This window comes from Phasianus colchicus, chromosome 14, assembly GCF_987193195.1.
Source record: "Phasianus colchicus chromosome 14, bPhaCol1.hap1.1, whole genome shotgun sequence".
Taxonomy (NCBI): Eukaryota; Metazoa; Chordata; class Aves; order Galliformes; family Phasianidae; genus Phasianus; species Phasianus colchicus.
Window position 1 is genome coordinate 19,967,345 of NC_143449.1, and position 25,035 is coordinate 19,992,379.

A 25,035-nucleotide genomic window follows, 5' to 3' on the forward strand; every position below is an offset into this window, starting at 1 on the left:
TGTGCTCATTCTGCCTCTGCTTGTCCCAGGAGGTTTCATCCCAAAACAGCAGCCTGGATCACAGTGAGGAACTGTGAGAAATTCCTCTGAACCAAAGCTGTAAGAAACACACCTTCATCTGCGGCCTGGTGGCAGCTTGAGGAGTCTGTGCGTAACCTGTGCTGATACCCAAGAAAACGCTCTCCTTGTAGGAAGGGCAGACAGAGCACCCAAACCAGTCTGGTGATTATAAGCCCTCATTTGCAGTAAACCAGTAAATCATTGCAGTAAAAAGACAGAGGGACATGGGAACAGCAGGAAAACAGAGTCTGGTTTCTCAGAACCGGAAGTCAATCTATGCGATCTGAAAATGACAAGCAAAAAAAAAAAAAAAAAAAACAAAACCCAAAAAACAACAACAAAAAAACCAAAAAAAAACAAAAAACAAACAAACAAAAAAACCCAAACCAAACCAAAAAAAAAACCACACAAAAAAAGGAGAAGCTCAAGTTCACTTTACTTTTGTCCATCTGAAAAGCTGCATAAATTCACGTTCACTTCAGCATCACAGTTCATTTCTACACCAAGTGTTACAAACAGAAGCTATGCAAGGCAGCGCTCAGTGACACGCAGCACCAGGCACTGCTGCGCTCTGCCACCGCATCCACACCTCCAGCTCTGAGCATCTCTGCAATGGGTGAAACTGCTCTCCAGCAATGCAGACGGATGCAGGAGGGCTGCCCGGTAGGGGAGCTGCCCAGGCTGCCACAGGGCTGAGCCCAGCACCAAGCTGGTGCTGCTCACCAGGTGTGCCCTCCAGGCTCTACAGGTGCTGACAGCCCAGGGACATCTCTGGGAGCAACAGCTCAGAGAGGTTACCATCGTTGTCCTGGTGATTCGCACAGCACAGGAGGGAGACAAGATCTCAGTCACTGCTTTCTCCTATTTCCACTGTTCTACAAAAATCCTTGCTGCCATCCTTCCTCGACACTGTTTTTCTCTTTTTCAAGCTCAGCTTTTTTGGTGATGCCCCTTCCATCCTAATGCACTGTCATTCTAAAACTCCTCCTGTGGATTTGCATGGATGGTACCTACCAGTGGGAGCACTGACAGGCAGGACAGCTGTAAGAACTGGTAAGAACATGACAACACGGTGGAAATACAGATCTAAGAGGATTTGGTAAAGGCCCCGCTGGCAGTTGTAACAATAAGAGGAATGCCAGCCTTTGCCTGCATTCAGATCCATCTGACTGTGCTCCTGCAGATCACTTTGCTTTGCAGCCGTTGTGCTTCAGTTCCTTTCCCTGGGCAGTGCAAGTGCACACAGCTCTGAGCTTACACTGCCCCTGTGAGTTGTTAGGCCAACAAAATTATAACCACAGCAAATAGCCTGCATGGTGGTTACATATTACAAAGCACATTTAATTCAGAACCAAAGACTATGTTACACATGAAAGACGCTCAGGCAATTACCAGTGTTAGTCTACTTCTACAGTGTGCCTCAGGTTACTTTAACTCTTATGGTTTGTGAAAGCAAAACAAGAAACAAGACAACTTATGTTTCCATGTGCAAATTCTGAAGGCTTTTTGACTTGTGCATATCTCATATTGCTGTAAGCAAATACAATAGGAAGCATCAGCTGCTCCTTATGCATATCCCACAAAAGAAACCTATAAAAAAAATGAGCTCTTCTATAAAGACGTTCTGTACTTACAACAGCACTATGAAGTGAGACAGGACATTTTGTTAAAGTTTCCTATAGCATTAAGGTATCTAAAAACTCGGATGCCTGCACTTCACTCCCTGTGCCCACATGGGTGTGCTTCCAATCCTTTTCTGCATTTACCATCTGAAATCATTCGTGGAGTTATTAACAGCAGCCTGAACATGGTTCTGGGCAACCTGCTACAGGTGTCCCTGCTGAGCAAGGGCTGGACAAGATGACCTCAGCTGTCCTGTGATCCAAATCAAACCACTACAGAGCTTTCTTTTACATAGTTTACTTTGCATGGACTAAAGAGGTGGATGCAGCCCCAGGTTTACTGTCTCAGCTCAGCACAGAGCAATTGCACCTTACACTTCTGTCCCCACTTCCAGAGGTGTCACAGATGCAAATCACACCAGATCTTGCTTCAGGTTGAACCACAAGGGTCACCCACACCCTCCTCTGCATGATCACAGAAAGAAAGAGACAAACACAGGGCACTTTTCTCATGATACTTTTTTTTCTCATGATACTTTTAAAGAGCTCAGAAACCATGAAGTGTTACACTTTGCTAAACTGGGAGTAAAACGAGGAGTGCCATCTCCATCCCACTGCATGCCCCACAGCAGCAGTACTGAGCCTGGTCCTGTCCCTCGTGCTCAAATCTTCAAGCTGAGGTGACTCCTTGGTGGCTGTCTGTGCATCAGGGATGAGCAGAAAGGAGATGCTGTCAGGTACTCAGAAGGCGTGCTGCCAAAGCAAATGTTTGCTCACAGGCCCCAGGCAGCTCACAGTCACCAGAACTGTGAAACATCTCCTCCTCCACATACTCACACCAGCTGGCAGAACCAACTTCTGATATGAGGCAGTCATGAAGTCACTGACTGTTTGTCACAGCTGTCCCCCCCACCAACAGAAAGCTTTGTCCTCTCTTGTCCAAGCAGAAGAGCTGCTCAGTGAGGCTCCCTCCACAGCCTGGGCGGGGAACAGATCTGGAGAGCAGACCTCCAGCAGCATCCCATCAACCCAAACCCAGCATCACACTGGAGAAACCCTGGCAGCCCGCTGGGTAAGGAACACAGAGGATGTGGAGATCCTGCTCCAGCCCCCAGGCTTCCCTGCTTCACAGCCAGCACTGAAGCCCAGATGAAGAAGTGAAAAAAGGGTGACTTCCTCCTTTCTGTTTTTAGATGAATACATTTAAAACAACTCCTTTTTCTCTCAGCATGAGGGGATAACGTGTTTTGTTTCTTTTTTTTTTTTTTTTTTTTTTTTTTTTTTTTTTTTTGACAAAGTGGGGGTGGAAATGAAAGCTTCCTGCGCAATTCTTACTCCTGATGACAGAGCTAAAATTTGCCCAGGAGTGGGAAGCCTGTAGTAACACCAGCTGAACTGGAGCTGACAATGAGCAGAGCGCTCATGTTCAGAGCACTCAACAGCCCTCCAGCTCCTCACCAAGCTTAATGAACTATAATGAAAGGAAATTAATGAACTTTCTCCCCATTTGCCAAAGGAATGAGCAGCTGGACCCAATATGAATCAAGTATGATTAAGAACATCATAACCAACACTCTAAATAAAAGAGTGATACACCTAAACAGCCCACAGCAGTTCCTTATTGTTAGAGCCACTCAGCCAGCTCTGCTTTAATTGCTACTGAAAGACACACAGAAAGGATTTTTCTATCTTTTCCATTTAAGACCAAGGACAGAAGTACGTAAGCACAGACACACACAGGGACTCAGCAGAACATGCAGACAGGCACACACACACAGAGCAGCTCAGTGCCACCACACAGGGCAGTGTGACTGTGGGAGGACAGGCACTGCCTGATAGCAGACACAGGGTCTGGAGCCTGACAGCTGTGCCACCCCTCACACCAGCAGTGCTCACTCCTGGCAGTCCCCATGGCCCACATCCCCTTGGCTGAGTGCAGGGATTGCAGCCCCTCCCAGGGCTGTCAAAGCAGCACACAGCTGACACTGTCAGTGGAAGCCCTCTAATACTTCTGCCCAGAGCACAAACCCCACATCACACCGCACTGAGCCTCTGGCTCAGCTTACGGCAGCCATGTGGCAGCAGCTGAACTGAGAGAACTGCAGGGAAACATGAGAGCAAACCACGCTAAAGAACACTACAGCAGCCTCGATCCTGCTGCAAAGGAGCTGTACAGATACCGGGGTGCAGCACTTCACCAGCAGAACCGTGGCACAGGGAAGCCACCAGATGCTCTGCAGCACAGGGAAGCTTCATCTCCCAGCACAAGACACCTGTGCTCAGAACACACTGCCCAGAGTGCTGCACAAGGATGCATCAGCAAGGCTGATTGTGAGGCACAGCTGTTGCCATGCTCCACGATGTAGCTCTCAGACACTGTGACATGCTTTGCCCTGAACTTACATCTGTCCAATTACTCATCAAAAAACAGCAATCCAACTCTAAATTGACATTTTGTCTACTGCATTCTTACTTGATTCATCAGAAAAAAATCCACACTTAAAACCACAGATCCACAGATTAAGTTAATCGGGAGGGGGGGTGGAAATAAAGGCTCACAGTTTGGTTCCGAGACTGTGAGGCAATGCCCAACTCAGCTCTGGCAATGGAGTAAGACTGGATTTGGTCTAAGAGCTTCTACTGAAGACCAAATCTGTTCTGGAGGGAAGAAAATAGGGGAATTCTTTCCTTTCTTGGACATTTTACTCCCATTGTTTGCCTTCATTCAGAGGAAAGGGTTCCCCGCCTTGGCTCCTAGAATCCCAGTGTGCAATGGAAGTGATGCTCTGAAGTCTTTGCTGCAGACAATGCTCACAATGTGAACACAGCCAGAGTTTGCATGTGGCTGTTATAGCCCCGAGTTCTTTTGAGACATGAGTTTGAATCCATCATCCAGAATAGACCTCCGGTTGCGCCTCAGCTTCCTTTGCCTCCGGAGGTAGATGACGACTCCCAGGAGGAAGGCAGCAATCAGGAGGAGGACCAATCCTGTAATGGCTAGAATAATGACTGCAGCTTCTACTTGCCCTAGAGGCAACTTAGCTCCAAAAAGCCTGACCTTCTGGGAGTCATCCTCATCCTCAGGTTGTGCCCCTGAGAGGAAAAAAAAAAAAGTTGTATTATTTCCCACTCTCATTGGCACTGAAAGGTTCTGAGAAATATGGAAAAAGAGCAAAAGAATGACCCAACACAATCAAAGCAAGCTAAAGCAGACCCAGTCACCATCAACCCAACAGACCCACAACACTCACATCAGAAATTTGAGAATAAAATGGTTCCTTCCCTACTCCACTCCATCCCACACACCCAGCGTGTCTCATGGCTATCCCAGCCTTATCAGTTAATCACTGCTAAGCCACTCATGAGGAAGGCAGTTGGACATTGTGTGAAGCAGCAGTGGCTGAGCTAGGAAAAGAGCTGAGATGAGAACACACATCTGGACTGGGGCTCTGCGAGGTCCCCACTCTGCTCCAGGCTGCCTCTGCGTGTGGCTTCTGCTGCTGTGCAAGCGCCCGCTTCTCAGAATGCACTTCTCAGCCTTGCCAGCAGCGAGTCACTTCACATCCTCAGCTCTTATGCTTCTACAGTGAAACAGCAGAAATCCCCCGAGAAAGGCAGCTATTGGCACAGACAGCAACGCTCAGTCAAGGTTCTTACTTCATGAGCATACATAGGCTGATGCTCAAGTAAATGCAAAACAAGTTAAGTAGTTTTGACAGCAGTAGTGTGACAATACATTTCCTACTTTTCTTCACAGCCATTCTGATTGAGGAAAACATTGTTGAGAAGACAGCAGAATTGTCAGTACTGAGACTGAAGCTTTGTAGATAGATGGTTGTATTAAAAAGGTGAAACAAGCCCAAGCATCTTATTTTTAATCAGAGCACAGATATGTATGAAACAGACAAGCTAACTTACCTGGAACTTCTCTATTACCCATCAGTAGCCAAACATCGGGCTAATGCTGCCCAGTCTGGCTGAGGAGGCTGTATATGGTGTTCGTGCTCCTCCCTTCTCCCCTCATTCTAGGGCAAATCTAGGTCTCCATACTGACATAGGAGATCTCTAATCTTTGCCTCACACATACACACACACACACACACACACACACACACACACACACACACACACACACACACACACACACACACACAGACGAGCAGTGCAAGCCATACATTACCTTCATCGTAGTTCAAAACTGCAGGCACTGGCTCTGAAAGGAAACAAGAAGTGGGTGACAAAGCGTGGGCTGAACAAATAGAGTCCAAAAGACAGTCCTGACTTCTGACCAGTAATATCCTTATTGAGAACAATTGCTAGCTGATAGCTGAACTTTGCTTCCCAAACTCAAGCTAAAATAAATCTCATAATAATACCCTATGCAAAGTAAACTCCAGAAACCAATTTATTACCTCCAGCTGCAAGTATTACCATATTCAAAGAGAATGTCTTAATGGCAATTATACGCTCAATTAACTAGCTGTTTATGGTACAAAAGAGTTGCTAAGTGTGATGCAAACAGAATTTAGCAGCATTAATAGAAAATGCTGTTACATGTTTGATGGTAGTAAGTAGTGATTATTTCTGACCTTGTCTGGGCAAGACTTGGAAGAGAATCTCCATGCCAGCATGAATATGGTCAGACACGTGGCAGTGAAGCAGCCACGTCCCAGGGTTCCCAGCCAGCATCTCTACCATTTCAAAGGTCCCAGGAAAGAGATCCACAACATCTGCTCTGTAGCTTTTGCCACTCTGTGAAAGAGAAGGAAGACTCAGCACACAGCACTCTGTGCATCTCTAAAATTCTGTCAGCTTTACTGGAGACCACTTCAGTGCTACTACAGTTTATAAAAGCTCTGCAGAACATTTCAAAGAACAGCTCCAGGGCTGCAACTGAGAAAGCAAATACAATACAGTAATGCCTAAACCAAAGCAGCATTAGCTAGGCATATCAGCTAAAAACAGAGGCTCAGCCTGTCGAGTCTGGGCATGTGATACCACATCATGCACATTGTGCACTGTTCCTGTGAAACCATTCAAGAAGTTCAAGTCAGAGTCATGCAAATGCAATGATAGCAGTGGTCATTTTATTATCAGCAGAATCTTCTTACCTTGTATATGAAGGTCTCGGCATGAAAATGGACCGTGTGGACATCAATCTCCTGCCCCATTCCCAGCAGGTACCAGTTCACCCACTCTCCCTCAAACATGGTCAGCCCAGGCAGATTTGCATAGAGCCTCCCGTTGATTGCTGGGCAGTGAATAACATACGGGGGAAAAAAAAAAGCTATTATTGAAATGGTAAAAATGCAGAATCACCTCAGAGGAAGAAAACGCAGGACAAGTTAGACATTTCAAAGCTCATCTAGGAACCAGTGCATCAGCATTTCACGTCTTCCATACAACAGTGTCCAAAACATTCGGCAGTCTCTATAGACAAACTACATTTTCATTCTGTTAACAGATACAGAAGACGCAGCTTGCATCTAAAGCCACACTGTAATTCATCCCAAATAATCTATAAAAATTACTTGCTGAAAACCCAGAGTCTGGCTCAAAACAAGGGAAATACATACAACTCAAACATTTACTTGCTGAATGACAACAGGCAATTTCTGCCAACAGGAACCCTGTTATTCCGTATGTCTTATGCTGCCTGCACACATTGTGTGCTAATCATCTGGGAAAAAAGGAAATCTCTACATGGTAGGACTTCATTTCATAATTAGCATAGCAAGAAGGAATAATGCTTTGACTGCAAATGTAGAAAAGAAACCAAAACAGTGAGCAAGCTGATTAATGTTCACAGGGCAACTGCCATGCTCAGGTGACAATGGAGGGAAAAATACTGAAAGTGACCTGACCTGAAAACAGGACCTCCCATGTTTTACTCCCATATCTGCCATGGGCACTTTCTGCAGCCCAAAGCAAGCATTCAGCTTTAGCGTGTTGCTTTACTAGCTGTTATGTTGGGCTGACAATTGTAACTGAACAGACATTTGTATTTGGAGATTCCTCATATTACCTATATAAAATTAGTAATAATAGCACACAACACAACTCTCTGCTGTTCTCATCTCTGCAGCTGCCTAAAGGTTGGTATTGCTGAGAATAGGTGGAAAAACAGATACAGTATGTAAGGAACCATAAATAAGACATGATTTTAGAGGAAGTTTGTTGATTTGCTACAGTAGGAATAGTTTTTTTTGTAATCAGCTCAGAGAACCAGTCTGTGTATTGCCTGGTTAATTCATTTGAAATATAACATTCTAATGGTCCCAAGATGAATAGAATGAAAACAATCTGACTTCTTCATTTCTCATCTAATACTTCCTGTCCAGAGTCACTCAGACACACTAGATATTAAACTCCCCAGCCCATATCTTGCTATTTCTCCTGAGAAAGACAGTCCTAATGATTAGCCTTCATCGGAAATCAAAGATCTGTGCCATATGTCCTACAACACTGCGAACTACCGAGAGTTTAACTCTGTTTGTGCCACTGTTGAAGGAAAAGGGTGAGGGAAATCACCAGAAGCCGGGCTCTTTTTTTCTGGGCTTTTCCGACTGCTTATAGTGGTCAGAGAGTCATTAATAACCCTGCACAGATAGTTAAGCTGGGTGCCAAAGAGCCCAGCCAGCATTACCATGCATTTTGTTGCTTTCCACAAACTTCTCATCCAGCAGGTCGATATCCTTGTGACTTCCACTGCTGTAACGTTGCACGTTCTCTTCTAAGTACCAGGACTGATTTTCATCAAAAACCAGGAACAGGAGAGCAAACTCCCTCTTCACATCCTTCCTGATCCCATCAGCCTGCAGTGTCCCCTTCCTGCAGACCTTCAGGGGTCCAATCAGACCGCTGTACATATCCTAACCCAAAGGAAGTGAAAAAAAATCTGAGCTCTTCCCCCTCCAGCAACTGCTCCCTGCATCACACCCCACTTACACTGTGCTGCTGTGTATGTACTCTCATTGGTAACAATCAAGTAGCTGAGCACAAGGACAGAGACGACACATGCTCTTATGAATGCAAATCAAAGTCAAACATGAAAGGTATCAAAATAACCCCCACTCTAAGACTGCAAAAACATCCAGAACTTGAAAGGAAAAGCCCATTACGCCCAGGTTCAATGCAATGCTTTACTGCAGTATCATTCTGGTTGTTTTCTCTGTGAAATCAGTGCTATCACAGCAGATATCAAAGCTCAAAGTTTCCCTATTTTGTCTACCTGTTCTAAATTTGGACAATTTTTGCTTTCCTGAATTAAACTTTTCACCAATTGAAGCAGGAACTCACTGGGAGATGTTCCCAAATCCTGCAAATAATTGAAGGAAGGTTAATTTCAGCATAACATGGAATTCTTTTATGTAGGTTTGCATTAGGAAAATAGTGACAAATACCAGGGCAGACTGAGAGGATCTCCTCTCCAAAGAAAATGATAGATATGCCAACTAGGTGGTTTTTCTGCCCTTCACCTGGGCCAATTCCTAAAACATACTCAAGTTGCATTTTTTTCTAGATAGGACAAAAATTGGTCTAATCATGTTTTTTAGTTCTAGCTTCTCGTATTTTACCTTCACAGGGTCTACCATGGAGTAGTAGATCCAAGGGACACAGGCTGAATCATCTGGCCCTGGACCAGACCTCTCAGGAATTTCCCATTGGTATGTCACTATGTCACCTGAGGACAGAAGCACCATTAGCACCACTGCGATAAAGGGAGTCACCAACATCTCGAGTAGCAGCAAAGCAGAACAAAAACAAGAGACCACCCTGTCTCAGAATTACAACCCATTCTGTTGGATATTGCATCACTCACAGGTGCTGAAAGGAAAGATGGAAGCTCCCCTCTCAAAAACGAAGCAGACCTCACAAACAAGAAATACACACTAACTGGAATTGGCACAACTCAGTCTTATCTGCCATATTTAAGACTAGACCAGAGCAAGGGAATTCTGCCCCTCTTCAGTACCGGTGATGTTTGGAATGATCTTCCACCTCTTTGAAGTTCATTTATGATGCTCAAATTCCTTTTTAAAGTTAATATTTTGCTTATTAGCAATGTATCTCAGAAAGACAGGGCCCAACTTAAAGCCTGTTAGTTGCAGAGACAGCCTTCTGATGAGCATACTCTTGAAGGGGACCAAAAATGACATAAACAAAACTTCAGTCAGCATCCTGGAAAGCAGCTGTGCACATTACAACAAGGACAGATCATGAAGAACAGGGGCCATCAGACCAGGGCTGCCAGGCCAGCAACTGAGCTGAGGACAGTGACCAGCCTTCTCGCAGACAGAGCATGCTCACTGTCAGGGACAAGGCTATTCAGAAGACATGTGCTGCATTTATCCCGAAGTCAGAGCAGAAACACAAGAACTCCCCTGGGCTGCCCACATAAATGACAGTCAGAAAAAACACAGTGAACCTGAAAGGTCAGTTTTTGTTCTGTTCCATTCCTCTATGAGAAGAAAACAAGCACATCTAAGCCTATTTAAAGAAACAATCTAGCTGTAGGCTAAAATTAGCTTCCTAACTTAGTGCAGGAATAAGGCTGGAGAACACTGACTTACCAGGACGTGCTACTTGTGGCTGCCCTGTCTGCCTTTCCAGCACCCCATGGGCATGAATGGAGTAGGGTCGTGAAGCATTGTTCTTGAATACAACATTGAGAATCTCTCCCACTTCTGCCCACAGAAAAGGACCTGAAAATGGCAGTAATGTACTCTAAGACCAGCAAGAATCATCATCCCTTCTATGATTATTCCCCACATTTTGGTTTTGGCTTCAAGAAAACTGGCAGTACTCAATATGGACTGACAGCATCACAGATCAGAGCTGCAGTCTATTTCAAATAGCCTCAACTTTTCTGCCCTGCCACCACTTGCAGTCCTGGGTTCATAAAAAGAATGTCTCCACAGACCTCCATCAGCACTGCAGTGTGTTTCTCCATTTCGCAAAGCCTGTATGCTTTTATTCCCCCCTCAAAAAACCTTTCATACCTACAGATTTTCACCTACATCTCTGACTGCTCTACAGAAGACAGATTGTTCCATAGAGAAATGCAGACATGAAAATTGCTTTGCTTCAGGCATGGAAGAAAACTGGCAGCAAACACAGGCATGAGAATCCAGCTCTACTACAAGGCTGTACTCAGGACCCTCTTTACTGCTTTATCCAAAGCTGGCAGATCTGGACAGACACTCTGGATTTCTCCTTGCTGGCATACACAGCAGACACCTGAGTATGCAGGAAGCCTTCAGGTTACAGCCCTTAGCCCGAGCACCACCTGTATGAATGGAATACTCTGCACATTTCCTTACCTAGTATCCCCAGATGTTCGTCACCATTTATCCTAGCCTTAGGGGTCTGGAAAGTCCCATCTGTGTACTCCCTGTAAACTGCTTTCTTGTACCTGGAGCCAATCAGTCCATCCTTATTGCTCAAAAATATATCGGCGTAGCTGAGAAGTGCAGAACAAGTGCTGTGTTACTCAAATGCTCACAAGGCACAGGCAGTGAGCCCGTGGCACAGGGCTCAGCAGCTGACAGGTTTCTCAGAGATCTGCTTCATCTGCAAAGGCTGGCAGTGATAGCTGGGCTGTGTCACAGCCCCTGCAGCACTGGGCACACAGCACAGCACCATGCCACACGTGGCCAAGACGTTCAACAGATCTAAGGTCTGTTGAACAACTTTGCCCAGGGCTTCCCCAGCTCAGGGCTGTACCTCTCAGCAGAGTGGTTGTGCCGCTCTCTCTCCCAGCTCCGGTCTGGTGCGTAGTCCCACTCCACCTCCTCCGCCACTACGTAGTACGTGCGCACCGCTCTGTATGGGAGAGCAGGAGACAGAGCCCTCCTGTCGCAATTGGAAACTGAGTACTGCTCCTTCATTCCAGCCTGGTAATGATTGCTTGTCTGGCAGTAGATCTCAAAAGTCCCTGTGGGAGGCAGCACAAACAGGACATCAGCTGCTTCAAAGATGCCAGGAAGCAGTGCTTCCCAGTGTGCGACATGGTCGACATCGGTATGTGTGCTGTGCAGATATGAGTGTTTGTTTAGGGGGCTTGGTTGCCATAGGCTGAGATTAAAAAGGGTTGACAGAGAAACCAATCAGGAATGATAAAGTCCCACACAAAAATTACCTCAGCAGGCCATCCTGCACAAGACAAGCAGCTTATTAGACACAAAGCCAGGGAAATGACAACTATGCTACCATTGCTGGTGAAGCAAGAGATCTAGCCTGCAAAAACTGAAAGGGAGGAGACAAGCAGCAGCTGAGGCATGACGGCATGATGGAAAGGTAGCACTGTGTGCCTAACTCCCAAACTGGGAAGACATTGGTCTGTTATTGTGAACCTCTGTACACCATGACAACTCTGCTTCACTCTGAATGGCATGGCTGCATGTTTCTATGGACTACAGGCAGCAACATGCATCAGAGCTACTGTTACAAATACTAAATAGGAAGTGGCAGCTTAGAGAATCAATCTGGGATGACGGGACAAGATTCTGTATCTCCCATTTTTCTCCAGAATCAGGTGCAAAGACAAGAGCTTTGGACTTGCAAATAGGGCTAAACAGGATGCAATGCCCGGCTCAGCTTGTAATATGCAAGAGTTCACACTGCTAATGAACCAGCCGTAGTAACAATCTGTTACAACCAGAGACTTTTCCTGATGCTGGGTTAAATGTGCAGACTCTTACCCTTGTTGTCAGGTTGCATAAAGGCAGTAGCAAATGTATGGGGGAATAGGTTGGCTGAATCTTTCCGCATCCCATTCATCTGCAGAGTGTTTCCCTGAAACACAGCTCCATGTACATCTGCTTCACTGCCCAATCCCAGAAGGTGCCAGGACACATTGTCTCCTTCACATATATCCAGCCCAGGCAAGTTACCAAACATATATCCATTGATGGCTGCAAAGGAGAAGACAATTCACTCTCTGGTAGATATCAGCCAGGAGGTTTACTTGTGCATCTATCTGGATAGGGTGAACATACCACTGGAAAAGCATCTTCCTCTTAATTCACCCCTGAACACACTCAGGACAGACTTTCCAAGACAGCAGTGCTTCTCATCCCACATCCCACCCACTCTCTGGCCTTGCTTAATTTCAGCCCAGCACAACACACAGCCACTTCAGCTTCCCAACTCAGATTTTGGGTGAGCGCTGCGCAATGTTTGGCAGGTTCACTCCTGCTGCCCACAGAACAGCATCAGGCCATACCATGCATCCTGTTCGATTCCTCAAAGCCATCATCCTTTTTCAGAGAAGTCTCTTCCATCCTCAAATAGTACTTTATGTTTGCACTTAAATACCAGCTGAGGTTCTCATCAAACACACTGAAGAGAAGGTAAAATTCTTTGTCGATACCTTTCTAAGATACAATCACAATGATGGCCATTAATTTTTAAAGTGTCCCCATTCACTACCCTTACAGATCAAACTGTTTTGTTTGGCTCTTATTTTCCCCCTTCTCCTGTAACTTGGCTCACTGAGGGCAGGGCTGTCCTTTGCTCATTTTGAGTGTTTCAGTTCTGCTTTACAAGAAGCACTACTCTCAGGTTTCTCAGGTTTGCCCTGGTATGCCACGTGAGTGAAGAGATCAAAATCAGGAGAGGAGCATGACAACATTGCCTTCTTCCCCACCATGCTTACATTTATGTGTAGGTTTCACTACCCATTCAAATCAGACCTGAGAACCTGGCCAATGGGGCAGACATCACAACCCACCCCTCCTTTCTCCTACCACAGGTCTTAATTTGGGAATTTTGTATTGCCCTAAAGCCTTAAAAATGTTAACTCTCCTAAGAGATGCATTGCACAGGATGGTGTTTCCCCACTAACAGAACATTGCCAGTACTGTCCAGATGCTCACTTCAATATCTGTTTCCTTAGCCATACAAAGGAAAACAGCCTGTAGACAGGGCTAAGCATTTTGCAGTCTGTGGCACATAGGTGTGTGAGAGGAATGGCTGTGCATCTTTCCCAATTAACCATTAATTAAAGGGTTGCCTGATATCATGGAGCCAGAATTGCTGCCCCAGATGGTTCTTCCAATCTTACATTTCCAGATAAGTCCACCTGTTCTGTTCATTCCCTCTCAATACTGAAAAGGTGTAATTACCACAGTTCCTTCACACAGGGGACTCCATACACTCACAATCCTCTCTGCTCAGCCAGCTCACTAGTGCAGAAATGTGAATCTTCCAATCTCAGTTCAATTCAACTTTAAACTCTCAGTTTAGCTACATGATGCCACCAGTGAAAGCAGACTCCCCCAGGGAGGCTTAGCAGCAGCTGTGTTCAGATCTTTCAGCCACTCCCTGATCTAAACTGCCAGATAGGTAGGGTGACACCAGGCTGTTTTTCTGCTGCCTACCATTGCTCACAGCACAAGTCTGTTAATGTCTTGCACTTCCCCAGGTTGGTTTACTGCCTTCCCCAGACTTACTGCATTGTGTTATCCCTGACTGAAATTCCAAAAGCAAGTTCTGGCCACCTCCCAGATTTCACTTATCTCTCATCACAACCAGAGACTGACACAGATTTTCAATTGTTATAGTAAGCTCTGCTTGAAAATGAGCTGAAACTGCAGAACAAGTGAGACTCCCCCAGGCCTCAAAGCATCGCAATCATTTGAGCACACCATGCAGATTTTCACCTGCGTGGCAGGAAAAATCCTTTTTACCTGTTTGTTGTTTTCATCCAAAGTGCCCGGCTTGCAGATGACCAGAGGGCCTACCAAGCCTGAGCTGGTGTCCCTGATGGGGTCCACAGCAGAGCTGTACATCCAGCTCAGGCAGGGAGGGTCGCTGGATGTCGGCCCAGCATGCTTCGGGACAGTCCACGTGTATGTAAAGTTGTGCAGAGGTGGAACAGACACCCCATTTCGGGACACACCTTCAAAAGCAGATGGGCATGGTTATTCTTAAGGTCTGCACAAACCCAGTTGCATCTTCTCTTTAGTTACACTTTCATGGGTGTCACTAGACATCTGAGGCACGATGTAAAGTGTTCAGAAAGCGCGCACAGCTGCTCTCACAATCCCCTCCTGGTATCAAGGCAGAGATGGGCATGCTGACAGCAAGTAAGTGGATATCACCACATCTAAGTGGTGTTGGAAGTACATGGGCTGCCTAAGCTGGAATGCAGTGGGCACGTTCCCCTGCTCAATAGGTCTGAAACAGTTAGAAACAGTTTGAGGCTTAGTTTTACCATTTCTCAGGTAAAAATGGTATCTTTGGAACCATGCTACCTCAGGCACCCTCCCTGGGCATAAGATCTGCAGAAAGACTCCTTCACTTCTTCCTCAGACAGACCCAGAGGACCAGGCACAGTGCCACCCAGCTCCTGAGCACATTCAGTCCTTCCTGGCTGCAGGAACTTCCAACACAGAAGAGGCACAGGCTATGGAGCTCTACCACCAGGAAGAGTATTAAATTAATAAAAATAAACAAGCCACAAACCGTCATGGTACAGCACCCCTTCCCATGCCTTCCCATAGGACACTCCATGAGGCTGGATGCTGAATGGCCAGGAGGCTTTGTTAGCAAATGTCACCATGATGGTGTCACCAACTTCAGCTTTTATTACAGGACCTACACAAACAGCAGAGAAAGCATGTCAACAATGAGCAAACCTCAGGACAGCCAGGTGAATGAAGCAAGGCAGGGCCACCTTTCATCCAAGGCGGATAGGAACAAACTGGGAACAGAGGTGGAAAGGAGATGAGTTTGAATGAGTCTGTGCAGCTCCCCCTGTGGATGATGCTTATCTGACCTTGAATTTTTATGTTTCTTCCCTGTTTATTTTAGTAAAAAATATCCACAATTCCTATGAAGTCATACACAAGATTACCCTCTGTCACTTGTCTCCCTGCGACTACTGCTGATAACAACCCTTTCTCTCTTCCCACAGATTTGTTTTATTCCATGTGCTCCTTCCTCACATGGCCCCTCCCAGTACTGCTATCACCAACTTCTGCTGTCATTAGTCTACACTGAGGCAGGAAATTGGACCACATGTACACATGCTCCTACTGCATACCTCACAGCCTTCACATGACTCATTTGCCCTTGCAGACTCCCCGTATGCTTATTTTGCTTCACCTCTTATACCTGGGTATCACGGAGAGCACTGAAACAGAAGCTTTCTGTGAGCAGGGGATTTGCACCACACCCTGGCGATACTCAACAGAAGCACAGGTTCACTCCAGTCACAGACACTATACTGTCACAAACACTATCACATGCTTCTCCACTCCTTACTGCTGACCTTCAAAGAGTGCTCTGGCAGAAAGGCAATTCCCTACATTGTACATTAAAACACCTCACCATACTAAGAAACAAGGGCACTCCTTACATAAGCCTATCATTTGCATCGGCACCTAAAGAAGGTTTGTATTGCTGGATTATTCTTACCAAGTATCCCAAGGTGTTTCTCTTCTTCAGACTGCTGCTTTTCCTCACGGAAGCTCTCATCAGTATATTCCACATACTTCACCTTCCAATAGACTCCTCCAATTCGGTAGAGGCTACGCTTGAAAAACTGCTCAGCAGGGCTGAATGCAAAAAGCAGATAACGTCATTTTTATGACAAATCAGTCTTTTTCTCCTGTTTTCTTCCCACAAGGACCCCCCCCTCAACACACCCCTCTGGCAAAGCCACTGGCATCTCCAGGTTTAGCAGCATCTCTGTGAAGCATTTCCACCCTCCAGGCTCCTCTACCAGCTGCACTCATTCAGGGCCCTCTCCCAGCAAGACTGCCAGGTTCAGAGGCACAACATCTCCCTACAAGATATTCAAATGAGGGCAGCACGGTAAATGGGAAGACAGGACACAGCACAGGGGACAGCTACAATCATAACCTAAAATACATAACAGCTGTGAAGATTTCCCTCTTCTGCCACCATCCTCAGCAATACACAGATGTAACCTGCCTTGCAGGAGATGCAGTTTGGTTACAGGGACCAGTCACAGCTTTCAGTTCTAAGGTCTGCAAGAATCACTGCGGGGCTTTGGGTAAATCATTAACCTCTGCACTTCTACTTCTCCCCCCAGCAGCTTCCTAGGGAAGGGAATGGAGAGAGAAGCATGTTTTTGTTTCAGTTTGCCAAAGTCTGAAAGGGAAACCACTCAACCAACCACTATCAAAACCATCTGACACGGAGGATGAAGGATGTCACAAAGGTCACTACATTTGATTTCTGAGAAATTGCTTGCTGCAGCAGGGCTACACTGAAGCGTATCTGCAGGCTAGCTCTGCCACCCTGTGTCTGCTGCAAGACCTGTTTGCTTAACAGCTCAGAGCTCTACATTTCTTCCTAGGTCAGACACAAGCAGCAATGAAGCCCAGAGACAAAAGCAGCAGCTCACATTCTACACAAATTGGGATTCTTGGAGCTTATAGGTAAGGCTATGAAACAAAACAGCACACTTCCATGTGAAGTCTCCTGAGATACCAGTACTGCATTCAGTACAGCCCAGCTATAGCAGCCAATAATTCTAGATGGGTCACTCCATGCAAACTGCAGGCACACAGCTTGCTAAGGAATAAACCCCATATTATCTTTACCAGCCTCCCCTCTCAGCAGACTAGAGACCCCCAACTACAGCTGAAAGACCATCAGCTTACCTGCCCACCTCACTCAGCTGTTTCCCACTGCTGCGGTCACGTCCTGAAGGTCCATAGTCCCACTGCACCTCCTTTGCAGCTATGTAGTACTTCCGAATCCTGCCCTGCAGGGTGGGCTCTGGAGCTTGCCGAGAACACGGCCGGACTTCATAGATGGCAGCCATCCCAGCTGCCCACAACAGGGTGGAGAACACATCAGCTTAATGTTACACCTCTCAGCCACTGAACAGAGCACCTTCCTGCCAGAAACTGGATACTCCTTCTCTGCTGTCCCAAAAGGTACATGGCTGAGAGGTGATTAGGTTGTTCCCACAGAACAGAGCTTCTTTCTGCTGGTGAGCAGAGCTCCTTACACTTAAAACTCTGGATGCTTCGTGATTATGGACAGACAGCAAACAGAGCCACCTTCTAATGTATCACACCAGGAATTCTTAAAGGAACTAGCACTTTTAGGGCACTGTCTCATCTCAACTTTCAGCTGTGGCACATTTATCATTCACCAGCAACTGATGTAGAACATCACACCACTCCCAGTAAGTTTGACATACATATTAACAGCCAATTGACCCTACTTCATACAAGACAAGGAATTGCCCATTTAACTATGGACATTTCTAGTGGGAATGCTGCCCAAGGCACTGCCCCCCACCACACTGTACATCACAAGACCCGTGATGGGGACAATGATGGACACTGGGTGAAAAAAGGGAAGCCACAGAGTGCAGAACAGATTCCAGCCTCTGTCTTACCTTGTATGTGATCATTGAGCTGACAGCTCAGTAGCCACCTCCCAGGGTTAGCAGGGATCATGTCTGCTGTAACAAAAGTGGCTGGGAAGAGGCTGGCCACATCTGTCCTATGGTCTCGAATGCTGAGTGTTTCGCCATGGAAGTAGGCTGTATGAATGTCAATTTCATTGCCCATGCCAAAGAGGTGCCATGCAACATGATCCCCAGCACACATTGTCAGCGCAGGGAGATTCCCAAACACATAACCATTGATAGCTGAAAAGGCAAGCAAGTTAAAATCAGAGGTTAGAAAAAGGGCCAGAGCTTCTAGCTGCCCGTCACAGCAGACATGTTTGAAGGAGGAACCAGCTTTCCTCCTCTTGTTCTGCAGAGCTTGGCTCTACAGCTCATTTCGTAACACAAACCATTTTTCAGAATCTCCAAACAACTAAGAGACTCACTCAAGCCAAAGAATAAAACAAAATACTTTTTCCTGGAGCTGCTGCAGTTTGTGATGATTTGCTTATCACGTGATCTCAGAGCTTTCTATATCCCTTTTCCTCTCTCCCATAGCCTGACATGCAACAGCAGGAAGTGCGTTTCAAGATATCAGAGCACTGACACATCCAGAGAGTCTGGGCAAAGGTGGTGGCTTTACAAAACTGATGCTCACCATGCATTTTGTTGCTCTCTTGGAATTCCTCATCTTCTTTGTCTACAGATCCCGGATCTGTGCAGAATGATGCAATGTTCTCATCCAAGTACCAGCTTAGGTTCTCATCCACCACACTGAACATAAGGAAGAAGTCAACATCCACATCCTGGCGCCTTTGAGAAGTGCCTGTCAGTGTTCCTAGGGCAAAAGAAAAGAATGAATACCCATTCATGAAGAAAAGCAGACATTGGTTTTAAAGGCTTAAAGAACCAATAAAAGAACAACAGCTTATCAAACAAATTACAGATGGATGCTTTCTCCACCATTCTGGCACACTGCAGAGCTTCAGCAATCTCATGCACTTCTGATATAATCCTCCTAGCTCAGTCCCACACTGCTCTAGCTCTGCATGGCTGAACTAGAACTCTTTCAGTGTTCTGAATGCTGAAATCAATCAGTATCTCTATTTTTAAAGTATACAAACTAGGTCTCATGCAAAATTCCTTCTCTTACAGTGGATTCAAATAGTCCTCTCAATCAATAAATCTACAAAGTAATCTACCTGGCCACAACAGGATAAAAGCAATTCAATGACTGCAACCCAACCAGAACACGGGTGCTGTCATCTCCAGTCACGTCACATTTTCCCCTACAAAACTGGGAGCTGCCCACTGGAGCATCCTTTCATCCTTCCTCTGTTCAAGTCACCACAAAATCTTCACAACCAGAAACTGCAGTCCTCAGCTGCTTTCCCTTCTTCTTACCTTCCTTGCATGTTACCAATGGCCCAATTAACCCAGATGCAATGTCTTTTGGTGCATCAATGTGAGAGTGATAGATCCAGGTCAAGCAGTTCGGATCATCAGCTGTTGGGCTGTGATCTTCAGGGACAGTCCAAGTGTAGGTGTAACTCCCTCCTGGGAAGACAGCATCATCCTTCTTCTGATCCTGGGGGGACATATCGGGATACAGGGATCCTAGAACAATTGAGCAATCAACGTCCATTCAAAAGAGCAGAAATACTCATACACATAGCCTTATGAAGAGCCTCTCACACTCAGATAGCTGCATACAAGTAGTTGGATAGCATCTTTCAAAGCAAGACTCAGCAACCCAAGGTTGAAGCATCATCTCTCTCTCAAAAAGAAACCAAGCTAAAGAACCACTGTAAGGCATCTTGCCCAACAAACAGGTTAGCAGAGTCAGAAAGGTTATTCTCATTCTGCCTACCACTGCTTTGCCTTCAACACCACCGTGTGCCAGTCAGCCTTCCTACAAGTCTCTAGGGTTGCTTGAAATCACAGCTCCTTGGCCTCATACTTCATTCTTAGGAACACTTCAAATAATTACTATAACTCTTCTCCTGTACCATTCCCCCAGAAGCAAGTTTTAGAGGTTCTATGAAAAAAAAAAATCAAGAAATCTGGACTGTGTACTGCATTGCCCAGGTCAGAAGACTGCTCCCAGATCCATGAAGGTAAGTCAAGTCACAATGCTGGATTAGTACAGACCAAAGTGCAGCTGCTTACCAGCAACACAGCTCTGGGCAAACCAAGTCTGTTTTTAAAAAGTCTGTTTTTTTTTTTTTTTTTTTTTTAAAAAAAAGACACTTCTCAGTGCATACTCTTCAGTTCCCAACCAGAAAAATCCATCTCTTTTATGGCAGTGGTTCATTTACCTTCAGAGTCCTTCTCGTAGAAGACGCCGTGAGGATGGATTGTATACGGCCGACTAGCAAAGTTTTTCAAGTGTACTTTAATGGTATCTCCCACTTCTGCTCGGATGATGGGCCCAAGGAAGCCCAGCCACGCTGGTTTGGGAATCTCAGCAGTGTAGGTAGAGTCTGTGTATTGCTTATAGACAGATTTCTTGTAGGTACCTCCTATCCTGTCCCTGTCGGGCTGGAGGAACACTGAGGCCTTTCTGTTAAATTCAGAAGAGAGGAAGACACTGAGTCACGCATTACACAAACAGAATGTAACACTGGAGAAAGCTGTGTGTCATTGCTGCTCTCAGGTAAGACCCAAAGCTTTCAGCATCACAGAAGCCTCCCATGCTCGACATTAACATATCCATACCCAGCAGCTATGCAGGAAACAGCCCATGCACCATACAGGCAGCATAGCCAAGAGCATCATCTGCTACACAAATTCAGCAAATAACTGGGCAGTTAACAGCTTTGTGAGTCCAGAAACAGCCACAGGTACACGTAGGTGCAAACTCCTGCTGACACACAGCCATGGCCTCGTCCTGAATTCATCATGAAGGGCACAGAGCGCATCCCTGAGCTATGCAAATCGTGGGTTGGGAAGGATGGCACTTCTCTCCAGCAGTCACAGACACATCGAAGAACAAAGCCCTTCCCTCTCCTCCATCAGCCTTTATTGTGTTTTGGAAACGCATCTCAATGCCTTTGTAGCTGAGGGCTTTGTAGCTGAGATATGCAGCCTGAAAGGTGCTTTTCTACTCAGATTGCCATTTACTTGCAGAATGACAGGCAAGTATGGCAGGTATACACCCAGCACATTACAGCTTCCAGAGGTGCCAAAGTTCAAGACATGAGTATATTTGCTCTTTATGACTATTTCTTAGTAGATAAAGAGATGAGTCACGGACCAGATATGAACGAAACAGGCGGAGATGAGAGCTCAGGTTGCTTTCCCCATCCCTTAGGATGGAAGCAATGCTCACTGTTCTGAAATGGGCAAAGCCAGTGCTCATCTCCAGAAGACAGACAGCAGAGGTCAAAAGAGTAAACATTGCCTTTCTCATTCAGAGCTGTGAAGGGCTGGGCTCCAGCTATACGGTCTAAAGCTCATATTTGTGAAGCCATCCCTCTAGCTGGTATCAAAGTATATGGGCAATTCAGACTTCTCTGCAATCTTTCTCCACATGCCCGACCCTTTCAAACTAAAGAATTCCACTGTTTTACCACATCTGCCATTCTCCTACCAGTTCTTACTGCTAGCAGTTTCACCTCTGCAATCATTGCACATAGGAGTGCCATTAGCTAACTGCAGTGACAGCTTTAGAAGAGTTTAACAGCTTCTCATTTCATCGCTATTCTTCATGTACTCCAAGAGAAAGTAAACAATAAATACTGCATTTGTTATCACTGCAGGTACCAATGAAAACACCTGCATCATCTTGATTCAGCCTGACCCTGGGGAGCCTCTTTTCCTGCAAACAAACTGAGTCCATTTGGCATCTTCCAGGTAGAGGGGACTCACGCTGAACTGACAGCCCTTGTTTTTCCTCTGACCTCCTATTCCTGCTGGGTTTCTGAAAGATGTAGAAACCCCTGGGTGCTATTTGTTATGGCACATAGCACTGAGTGACTGGGCAGGCCAACAAGTAATTTGTCATAGAAAAAGGACTAAAACAAATGCCTTCAGAAATCTGTGGAAAGCTACAAAAAACAAAAGTTTGTTATGCTGAAAATTGGGAACAAACTGTTTTTGTAGTGACTCAAAGGGATTACTGCACTTTCCAGATTTATTTCCCTCACAAAACCAGAACATTTTCCAAACAACCCCAAGGTTTCACTTCCATCACCTCCAAGGCTTGAAATCTCAGTTACACAAAAACAAGCCCCATGGAGTCATTTATATGGAGGTGAAAAGTCATTATGCTTCAGGATACCTACATCACCAGCTGGGAGTAGGAAATGCCAAACCTTAGGGCAGAGCATTGCACAATCTGCTCTATTATAGTGCTTTCACTTCCCTCTCACGTAGCTGGCATTGGTCACTGGATGCTTCATTAAGTTGACCATTTGCTTCCCCACTGGTACAGTTTTATCGTAAGAACATAGAAACAAGTTAACCATTAAGCTCATAAAGGCCACACAGCTGATCCTGTCTCCTGCTTGCTTAGATGACCCAGAATATTGCACAGAATTACTCAGAAAACGTTCAGGTAACACAAGACTCAGTTCTTACAGAACTAAACATACAGGCTACGTGCGATGCTTTGGTTGCTGATCACATTCATTCCCGTTGGAGCATAATTCCAGTCCACCTCACGGATCCCCAGGTAATAGACTCGGGTGATGCCTCCAGCAAACATGGGCGATGGCCAATGGATGCAAAGCAGCAAGAGCCAGAACAGCCGCATTGTGGTGCGAGCAGAATGCTCTTCTGGAGGATACGTCTGTGGGCAGGAAAGAAAAACAAAGGAAAAGAAAGCAGAATCTGACCACATAACTTTATCCTAAATTAGTTGGTTTGATGATACTGCACATCGAGCCAACATCAATTGAGAGAGTGTGAAGTCAGGTAGAAGTCCTGCGGGGATCATTACCTGAACACCCATTGGGGTGAGGAATAAAGCAAATCATCCTCATACTGCACAAAGGGGGCAGAGATTTGCCTTGATAATCAGCACGCAGCTCCACACCATGCTTTTCTCGTCACAGTTTAACTCACTGCTTTGTCAGTAACAATTCCAAATATTTTGTTTAATAGTGCTGAGAAAATGCTGCTATAATTGGCAACCCCTTCACTCAGAGGGAGATGAGGTGAACAGAGCTGTTTGCAGCGGAGGCACCCACAGTGTTATGCTGTGTGACACAAAGCAGGGGCTGAACCTGCCACAGGCACCAGAACTTCAAGTGCCATTTTTCACCAACACCAATGTCCCAAGTAATCATAAAGGACCACATAAGAGGCAAAGGAAAACAATCCTGAGCAAGTAACACTAAAGTACTGTTAGCCATTGCCACAATCCCTCTCTGCTCTACTAAGCCCCTGAGAAATACAATTCAATCACCATGAAGCATTCCAAATTCTAACTTCTTTCAAGGATGCTCTTAAGGAATGGTTCCCTGGCACCCAGGGGGGTATGTCGGGATTAGCAAAACAGGGCTGGTCCCTTCAACTGGTCCCAGTAATACCTTCCCATGATCTACATCACGAAGCAAGGAGCTCGCTCATAAACTCTGCACTCAGCACCAAGCTCAGCGTGAGGCACCAGGAATGCTCTGGGGGACTCAAGGAGAGCAGCAGGAATTACGTGAAAGCATTCCCAATATTCTATCTTGTCTGTATGAAAGAGAAACTGATGGAGCGTGAGAGTGCAGAATTACACAAAGGATACAAAAAAGAGATAAGAATAAAGTGGATTAGAAATTAAACACAAACCCGTTTAAGAAAAGTTTAAGATCTCATGAAGAGATATAACAGGGTTATGTGCAGCCTGTAGAGAAACCGGCAGCTAAAATACAGACCCAGTTCCTATGATACACAAAAGGAACTTTGAAAAAGTTCAAAGAGAGAAACAGAAGACGCAAGTAAAGAAAAATGCAACAAAGGAGCAATGCCATCGGTTTTCGTAAACTTCAAGAAAGGGATGGCGGCAAAACGCCACGCAAACACAGACGGGTTTTGTCTGCGATACAGGGATGGCTGTTATCGTTCAGCCGCCCTCCGCTGGGAGCACCAACACAACGCGCAGCCCCGGCCCGCTCAGCCCGCGCCTCTGCCCCCCGCTGCGCTGCCGGCGGCCATCGAACTGCGCTGCCCGGAGTTCTTTCTATGTTGAAATAAGACTTGATTGAGAGTAAATGCAAGGTTTGTGCGCGGGTCATCCCTAAACCTCGATGTTCGGATAGCAGGGTTTTCCCAAAACTTAGTATTCTTAATTAATAAAACAGGAATTGTAAACGAATACTTCAAGTTAATCGGCTCGCTAACCAAATGCAGCTAATCAGACGAATTCACCCGACGGAACGCGGCTTTTCAGTAGAGAAAAAACACGACGCCAACGGGAAGGAGAGGGGGAGCGCGCGCGGGCAGAGCCGCCTCGTTCCTTACTGTGCGGGGTCGGCCGTCAGCAGAGGAACATCTCCGTCCGCGGCGGCAGCGCGAAGGGAGCGGCCCAGCGAGCACCGCGGGGCGAAGTCCGCCCGGCTGGGGGCGCCGCCCGCCGCGTGCAGGTGGGGGCGGGGCCCGGGAAGCCCCTGCAGCGCCCGAGCGGAGCGGGTCCGCCCGGCACCGACTCTGCGGGCGGGCGGGCGGGCACTCGCGCGTTTCCCAGGAGGGCTGAAGCCGCCCGCGCCGCATCCCGGGCAGCGACGGCCCAGCGGCCGCAGCTCGACACGCGCCCACCGCACCTGTCCTAGAACCGCCCCGCCCGTGCCCGACCACGGGCCCACACCTGCCCGTCGCAGGTAGAGCTGGAGCGCGGCGGAACGCACCTGGGGATGCGGCTCCGCCCGCCGCTTCGCCTCCCGCGGGACGCGCCGAGTCCGCCACTGGCGGCGCGCGGTCCCTTTAAAGGCGCGCCGTGAAGTCACGGGGCCGCGCGCCGCGCTCCCCTGAGAGCAAAACAAG

General features: G+C 46.5%; 1 protein-coding gene across 3 annotated transcripts; it reads right to left on the reverse strand.

Annotated features, from left to right (window-relative positions):
- Positions 1 to 479: 479 nt before the first annotated feature.
- On the reverse strand, positions 480 to 25,006 carry HEPH (hephaestin). 3 transcript variants are annotated; one of them, XM_090150557.1, is made up of 21 exons: positions 24,900 to 25,006; positions 22,659 to 22,855; positions 20,382 to 20,626; positions 19,468 to 19,680; positions 18,722 to 18,901; positions 18,070 to 18,324; positions 17,321 to 17,489; positions 16,107 to 16,246; positions 15,153 to 15,284; positions 14,375 to 14,586; positions 12,910 to 13,060; positions 12,386 to 12,598; positions 11,409 to 11,619; positions 11,006 to 11,145; positions 10,256 to 10,387; positions 9,260 to 9,366; positions 8,329 to 8,554; positions 6,794 to 6,933; positions 6,272 to 6,434; positions 5,863 to 5,895; positions 480 to 4,775 (listed from the first exon to the last, which is right to left on the reverse strand). In XM_090150557.1, exons 2-21 carry the CDS (start codon positions 22,817 to 22,819, stop codon positions 4,531 to 4,533), a joined length of 3,468 nt encoding a protein of 1,155 aa, XP_090006683.1. In that variant the 5' UTR covers positions 22,820 to 22,855; positions 24,900 to 25,006; the 3' UTR covers positions 480 to 4,530. The 3 variants fall into 3 exon arrangements, with proteins under 3 accessions (XP_090006683.1, XP_090006684.1, XP_031449820.2); XM_090150558.1 differs by lacking the exon at positions 24,900 to 25,006 and adding an exon at positions 24,517 to 24,633; XM_031593960.2 differs by lacking the exon at positions 24,900 to 25,006 and having other exon boundaries at positions 22,659 to 24,641.
- Between the last annotated feature and the right edge of the window lie 29 nt (positions 25,007 to 25,035).